General features: G+C 39.7%; 1 protein-coding gene across 1 annotated transcript in view; it reads left to right on the top strand.

The window, feature by feature from the left end:
• LOC148029672 (uncharacterized) overlaps window positions 1–5,133 on the top strand; it is a 46,953-nt gene extending 41,820 nt beyond the window's left edge. Inside the window, exons 2-3 of the mRNA XM_087685946.1 lie at window positions 2,529–2,566; window positions 3,472–5,133. Of these exons, the coding sequence (XP_087542072.1) occupies window positions 3,478–4,371 (894 nt within the window). The 5' untranslated portion in view covers window positions 2,529–2,566; window positions 3,472–3,477 and the 3' untranslated portion in view covers window positions 4,372–5,133. The remainder of the gene's footprint in view (window positions 1–2,528; window positions 2,567–3,471) is intronic.
• The last annotated feature ends 3,294 nt before the right edge of the window (window positions 5,134–8,427 follow it).

The following is an 8,427-nucleotide window of genomic DNA, read 5'->3' on the forward strand; positions in this document are numbered from 1 at the left end:
GGGTTTACAGCAGAGAAATTTGCAAATTCTCAGCCTCCAAGGATCCAAATGCAGAGATCTTCGGAGCAAGGCTGTGAAATGGCTAGGAGATGAGAGAGAAAGCTGTAGAGTGAAAAAATTTAGAGTTTTGTCACGAAGAATGACTGAAAATCAGTCAAATGCAGCTGCTGCCCTACCACAACAACATTAAATACTGTCGCCTACAACTGAGACATCCAAGTCAGCTGTCATCTTGTACTTGGGTACAATCACCCAGTTGTGGAAGGTCCGAAATTGCAATCGCCTCCTCAAAACTCACTTGTGGTTGGCTACAATGGTTGAAAATAGGCTGGCCATGGCTGCTCACAGATCTCCCACATTTGCTGTAGCAAGAAATGATCTCGTTTTTCCCTCTTCTTCAGCCTTTTGTCAGCTTGTATGGGCAAGTTTGCCAAGTGGCAGCCTTCCCAAATGGTTTTTCCAACATTATTCATCATTCAATATAAATTTTCAGCCTTTAATTACTGAAAATTAATCTAATAATTATTTCGGTGTCCAGAAAAATAGTTTGACTAGTCAGTAATTAAATTGGCTAGGCATCTTTCACTCCCGAGTTTCTTTGTGCCATATTTGACCATTAGATCGGCATTAGGTACCATTAAACGTTACATCTCTAGTGTTACTAACTGACACTTATGGCCAAATGAATGACCTAGGCCAACAATTGACGCTAGATACCACCAAGTACCTATGCAACATAACTTATAATAACTTTTGCCTTTGATATCTTGTGATTTTCTCGGGTCTTGGGCTTGTGAATTTACTCTAATCCCACATGTGTAACATTTACTTAATCATGTGATTAAAAATTAATCCACATGTTAAGTGAGGTTTCAAAAATACATGTCCTCATGACATTTACACTTGAGGATATGTGGGATCCATTCGATGCATCTCTCTATTAGCAGGTTATGGGATGTCTATTGTACTTATAATACAAAGACGAATATTTAGTTTGAGGTTTCTCAGTTGACATGCTTCATGCACAGCCTTGACACTAAACATTGGCAAGTAGTAAAATGTGCCTTTCATTATCTTAAAGGCATTTAGTCAATAGGCCTCATCTACCCTAGAGGCAATGCTCTTTACTTGCATGCATCCATAGGCAATGATTGGGTTGGTTGTTTTAACAGGCGAGTGTCCACTAGTAGTAATTGTTTCATGCTTGTAATTCATGCATCTCTTGGCTAAGCAAGAAGCAATGTTGAGTGGCCACATCCAATGGTGAGGCTGAATATGTGGCAGTATCTATAGCTAGATTGGAATGTGTATGGCTCAGATGCCTTTTAATTGATCTCATTGTGGGACAATAGTCAACCACTCCTATTATATTGATAGTCAAAGTGCGGTGGTAGTTGTGAGAAACTCGGTGTTTCATGCTCGTACTAAGCACATTGAGGTGCATTATCATTATGTCTCAGAGAGGCTTCGTGCAAGGGAGATTGAGTTGGTTTATGTCCCTACTCATGACAATCTGGTAGATGTATATACTAAAACTCTTTCAAGAAAAATGTTTGAAGGTTAGGGTATGTCAAAAGCTCTATTGTATATGCCGCATTGCTATTTAGACTTTAAACATGTGTTCTATCATCTTTTGTCCAAAACAATCAAGTTATTATTATTATTATTTGGTCCTACTATTGTACCATACCTTATAAAATCTTAAGGTACCATATTATACCATATTTTATCATACTATTTGGTATTGTACCTTTCATACTCCACAACTATGCTTACTACCATTTGGGGATTGATCTCTCATTCTTCGTATGTGTTCACATGATTCACTCTGGTGGTTTTGTTATACTTATTGTGTTGCTCTGTGGTTCTGGTGTGAACGCTCCCTTATCCATAGGCACTTTTTACTTTCTAGTTGGAGAAGGGTTTTTTCCTTGTGTGAACATCCACTTTAGTTGTGGTACTTTAGTACCTTAGGGATTGTACTTTGATACTATTCATAATTCCATATTTGTGGATGTGACATTCCAACAGTCTCTTTGCTCTTCTTGTCCATTGTCCATTGTGAGTGCGCGCGCGCATGTGTGCATGCCGACCATTAACCTAACAATGCTTTTGATAGCCAGCAGCTATATGGCATCATTTACTGCATTGACTAGCCCATTGCTGCTGTGTTTTTATCACCCTTAGCTACAATCTACTACATCACCATCATTCTTGGTGGTTTTGTTGCACTCAGGATCTGTTATCGGAGGGCAACAACCTCCGGCACTCTCTCTTAGACCCTCCTTATGAGGAATAGTGACTGGTCGACAGTCTCCGCTCCTAAGTGCAGTGGATAGCTTAAGTAACTTTAATAATTACATCTGCAATTTTGTGATAGATAGACTCTATGTAGATATATATGGTGGTTTTCTTAAATGCACAGTCAATAAACGAATCCATTATTTTTAGAATAGCGAGATCTAAGCTTTTGCGTTTTGAAATAGTGATCGATGGCCTGATTTGGAGTGATGTATTTGTTTTTCCAGATTCTGTTTCTTCCCTAGGTTTGGTGCCATCAAAACAGGTCAGTTTTTGGATACATCCAGGTGTCTAATCATATTTTTGGTACTGTGTTTCTGTGCAATACTGCTGTTTTTGTTTGTTCTTGTTTATTGGGGTGTTTATAAGCTTGGTTAGATAGTAGCACATGTTAAGAGGATGTTTGTGTGGCTTTGTGGCAGAGAAGGTTAGGGTATGTGAAAGGAATAGAATGACAATTATAATATGTGCCACGACAAGAGAAATATGTGACTTGACATTGATTTTTACTTCACCTTGTCTTAATAACCCCTTGAAATGCATAATTTCCGAAAGTATGAAATTATTCTTATTGGCTGCATTTAATAGGGTCCTCATATAATTAGCAGATTCCAGGTCTACTAGCTCCAGAATGGATTATTTTGACCATAATGCATTGAGCTTATCTTCTTGTGCCAACACTTGGAGCTGTAAATAGCATCCAGTAATTGCCTCTAGAACTTGTGAATCCATGTGGGAGGGGGAAGGAGTAGGCAAGGTGGGGTCAGAGGTACTATTTTGTGCAAGTGTTTCGGCCTTTGGGTTAGAATATTGACCAATTGTATCAAAGCAGGGCTTGCCTGCTTGTCTCTGTCTGCTTGTAGGCCTAGGCCTAGTAGCTTATCACTCTTTGCAAGTATGCATATATATATGCGGATCACTGTTTGGTGCAGTATAAGTTTGTTTTGTTTGCTTCGTGTTCATGAGGACAACACTGTATCAACTGAGTTCTGTATTTATTCTTTGTCTTTTAAATCCTGTATTTTTTCATTGTGTCTTTTAGACCCTTTGTTCTTTTACAATGCTAGGATATTGCTTGCTTCCTGTGAAAGAGGATAAGTTTTGTATCTCCTGGGTAGGTTTCAGCTCAATGGCGTGTGCAAACTTTGATATCCTAATAATATGTGGCAGGTACACATGGAAAAAGGATTGATATCGTCTGTTTCCAGTACTGGTGCATGTCTCACATCCAACAGGAATGGATTCTTCCGAAACCTGAGTGGCAGTTATTCGGGTCTGTCTAAGCTTGGTACAAATTGGCTTTTCTCAAGGCAAAAATCAGAAAGTCACAGATGTCACCAAACTCTTTGCAATAACAGTCCAACTACTTGTTTGGATCATGGACAGAGTTCACAATCGCTTGCAAGCCAAGAAGCAGGTGTAACTGACTCCTTGCTGCAGTTTCTCCCTCAACATGTACCTTCGCACAGAGAAGGATTTGCATGGTCTAATTGGAATTCTCTTCTGGAAGCTGGTCTAGATGTTGGCATGTCAGGACTGGTAAGGGAGAAGCCTCCCCCTTCCACTTCTCAAATAGAACTTGAGAGGTGTACCCTATGTTCTAATTGGTTGGTTTCAAGGTCACCCTGGAGTTACAATGAATTACCAGTCGTGGCTGTTCTTGTATGTGGGCATGTATACCACGCAGATTGCCTTGAGAAAGTTGTTCCTGACGCACTCAGGCACGATCCACCCTGTCCTGACTGTGACCATGTCCAAATAGCAAATCTAAGAGCACAGTTGGATAGTTTGAAAGGCATGAAACGACCATCTAAGAGCAAGGCCTCAAAAATTGGGTCCAATTTCTGGAAAATGTCTGCTCCAAATTTGAGGCTATCTTTGTCAGCGCGACCTGGTGGAAAAGGTCAATCCAAATCTTTAGTGCAATCCGGGTTGTTCCCTAGATCTCTGTCGAGTGGGCACTTTTTTTCACGATTCAAGTCAAACAAAGATTCAAATTTACAGCTGCTTGGCCCTAAAAAATTCAGCTCGCCAGCACAAGTATCTTCTGAAAATCAACCTAGTCACTGAAGCAAGATTCCATACCCGGTGCGCTCCTGCAGCTCAGGGTGTTGGTCATCTTTGTGCTTTTTTGGGTGGTGAGCTTGTGTAAAAGTAGAAAAGGGCAGGCATTATATTCTTGGAACGAGATGTGAATTTCAAGGGTGTTCTCATGGCTGCAGACCAATGTTGGGCTACTCCACATAATGGTCGGCTTCAAAGTTTTCTAATGTTCAGAGAAGTACCTGTCGGAACATTGGTGCTTTCCTTGAATATAGAAAGAAAGTTATGCCTAGCTGCTCCTGTATTCTATTTCTGTTTATGCAGCTCGATGGCAAATAAACTATGCCCTGTGACCTTGGCACTGTTGGGCCCGGGCTTTGGAAGGATCCTTGTTACACTACCTATTCAAAGGAAACGGTGTCTTCCTTCCAGTCTTTTTCTGTAACTTGTTTGCTTTACTTCACTGTGGGAACACGTGCTTGGTGCATGCACATGTTGAAGCGTTTCTGCACATTGTTTCATTGAATTGGGCACGTGTAGGTGTGGTGGTTGCGTATTGCCATCGCTCAGTATTGATCTCAGCAATTATGGTTGCCGCTATGGCTCTCCAAAGAGGCTGATGCTAACCAATATTTGTGTGCATGTGTGCTTGCGCGTGCGCATTCGCTGAAAATGAAACATTATTGTGTGCATGCTCACTAAACGTAAAATTGCTTTGTGCGCATTCGCTGAAAAGATGAATCGTTGTACTTTTACAGTTGATGTCTTTAGATTGTACATTTGCAATGGAGGGGTACGTTTGCTTGCCATTGGATGAGTCTTTTAATGAATGAGAGATGCAAATAGATCGTGTGATGAATCACTGCAATGGAGAGAAGGGGGGAAGTGAACATTGATGAAACTAGTGTGGTACCGAGTGTACTGATTTGCAAGTATATGAATATTACGTGAAATTTGACTCGGCCACTGGGGGGGTTGTGCTTCCTAAGCAATAATTTCAACTCTTCGTAAATTTGAATATACTTATTGCCAACTTATTCCATGCTCTCATCAGCTCCAATGGTGCTGATTATGTTGAAGTATCAATGAACCAGCCTTAGAATTGTGTTGGAAATCAGTATTTGACAAACTACTATCCTTCATGTGCAAAATGAAAAGTTTTGTAAAGAGTCGGACCTTGAGGGGTAATGGAAGGTAGTGACATGGTGCGTCATTGGTTGGAAGCTTACAAGTTGTATGGTTCATACCTTGGTTTTATTGGACACGCTTCAAATCTATGATGGTGGTGTATAAACATCCATGACTTGGGAGATGATGCCTAAGAAATTACATTTAACTTTTATTTGCATATGCTCATGGTTCCTCATGGTGGAAATGCAAGGATTATATTGATATGGCTAGGGTTAAGCATTGAAGCATCTGTTAGATATGATCAATGTCCCACCCTCATTAGGTGCTACCAATGATCCATGGTGCTCAAAGTTGTAAGGTCTCCATTATGAGGAGAAATCAAATGTGAGTTCGGACATTGGTTGAGTCTTGACTTGTATATCAAATGAGGTTTATGTGATCGGATGGCAAAAAGGTGATCGTTGTGGGTCTAATCTTTGGGTTAGACGTAGTGGTTAAGCTCATAGTAACTCGAGGTGCATTGCATCGAGTTGCGGGGTAAGGGAGATAAAATGGGCTCTTATTTTGGGATCCGGGGGTCGCGGAAGCGGCCCTTGGCTGGGGGGTCCAAGGGGGCCAGCGGCCTCCCTGGCGAGGGTTCGGTCCGACGGTAAAGGCAATATTCCCTGGCTGACTAGTGGAGGTTCATATGGTAGGTCGGTCAGGTCGACCTAACGGCCTTCGTAGGCTATAAAAGCTAAACCCCTTCACAGCCATCCATCATTTATCTTTCACCCAATCAGAGTTGTTGTTCCAGCTAGCCTTAAGCTCTTCACCTATCTTCTGTTTAGATCGCGATCTAAGCTTCACACAGTGAAAGCGCATGGGTGCACAGAGCCATCTTTATATCAGTTGTTTGGAGCTAAAGAATTTACTGATTCTCCTCTTATCTGTTGTGTACTCTCTCTCTTTCTTAGATTCTGTTCGCTGCGCCGTGTAATTTTTTACAGCATCCCCAATTCCATTTAGAACTATGGGACTTTTCAACTTGAAATGTTTGAGGATAGAGTAGCATTGTACTTTTCATAATGTTATCCTTGTGGTGCTTCTACTATCCATACTCGCATACTTTTGTAATTTCGATTGGGTATGTTATGGTAGGAGTGTCTAATAGTCATATTTGCTTTTGTCTTGTGTGCATCATGTATGTATTCTTGGATGAAAAGTAGCCTATGAGGCTAAGTACATAGCCTTTCACAAAAATAGATGAATGTTTATGATGTAAACGACTTGATGTTGATTGGCTATTTCTTGCCAATATCTATACCGATAGTCAAATTACTTTGTAGTCGTGTGAAGGATGGTAGTCTTTCACACTTAGAAGTGTAACCTTGTGTGTATAGAAGCAAAATTTAGTAGTTGAGCTTGGCTTGGCATTTACCTCCACATGATTACTTGGTAAACTTGTATATAAAGAAGTTTTTTTCCCATAAGAAGTTGAGACCTATTCACAAAGCTTGAAACTCATCACCGTTTCAAAATTGATTTGCCATATGCTTGTGCTTTTAACCTTTCTTGAATTCATACATCATATTGTTCATTCCCATGTGAGATTGTGCATCATATACTTAGGTAGTAATGCATGAAGACTTTGAAGACTCCATGGGTGTCTCTCTCAAGAGTTTTTTTTCCTTGAGCTTGTATATATCTTAACCTTGCTCATTTCAGGGTTGTGTATTTTATGTTGTGTGCTATTTCCCTTTCATTATCATTGCTAGTATAGTTAAAGAGCTTCATATTGCTGCTCCATTGCTTGTATTCTTGATTTACCCTCTTATGATGCATTATGGTAAGGATTTTGTGCGTGTGCATGTGTGTTTTGTTTCACTCTTTCATAGTAGAGTTCATCTCACTACTCCCTTGCTTGTATCATTGCTTTGCCATGTTAATTTATTTTATGGTAAAGATGTGTGACCACACTTAGGATTGCCTTGGTTTTTCTCATCCTTATGTTGTTTTACTTTGGTCTTGCGTAGACTACTCTTTGTTATTTTAGGGTTGCACACGTATCTTTTGGATTTCTTCCTTTTAATATATTTGCAAAGTAGTAGAGCTAAGAGCTCTAACTTAATCCGTGGTTGCTTGGGTTTTTGCTTTACTCTCTTGCCATCGTTCGTTCCAAAATATTTTATACTTTAATACCTATTCAACATATGAATTTATCTATCCCATCTAGTCATGATTAAATCCTTCGACTCTAGTTTCTAATGCATAGATTGTTGGAACAAGGAATTGTTTGATTTTGGTCCAATAATACCCATTACAAATATGTGGCTGCAGGACTACATGAAGAAAATATGCATAAGATACTTGATTTGCACCTATGTGAAGAAGCTAAATGAAGAATTTCCATAGCAAGCATAAAATCCTCCACAATTTATCATGCTTATTATAAGCACAAGTTGGTTTAGTGATGAAGCTATAGTGAGAACTGGTCCACATTTGGGTGGATTGTGAGACACCATCAAAGGAGTTTGCAACACACAGAAGTGTCAAGAATTCTTAGTTGGTTATAACTGAAGAAAGGTTGTCTTCTCCTAAGCATGATTTAAGCCCCCCTTTATCCCTATGCCAAGATTAAACCCCATATATTTGAATTCATGGACCCACTACGCATGGCTAGGAACTTGAGTACCCTTTATCTACTTCTCAAGTTATGTAGATATCTCATACATGATTGAAATGACTCATTACTATTTGGCTCTAGTCGCATGATGTTCAACTTGAACATCATCTTCCATGATTCATAAATGTTAAGGCCCTGTAATGCATGGGATGATATTATTGATCATGCCCATATAAATATGTTGTTTTGTGTAGGTGTAGCACTCCTAGATGTAGATTGTATACAAGAAACTTGGCTCTAAAAAACTATATTCAATTAACAATAGGAACTCCTCTAAATGTAGATGT

Source organism: Lygodium microphyllum, chromosome 10 (genome assembly GCF_053477565.2).
Source record: "Lygodium microphyllum isolate KBCC chromosome 10, Lygodium_microphyllum_v1.1.10, whole genome shotgun sequence".
NCBI classification, from domain to species: domain Eukaryota; kingdom Viridiplantae; phylum Streptophyta; class Polypodiopsida; order Schizaeales; family Lygodiaceae; genus Lygodium; species Lygodium microphyllum.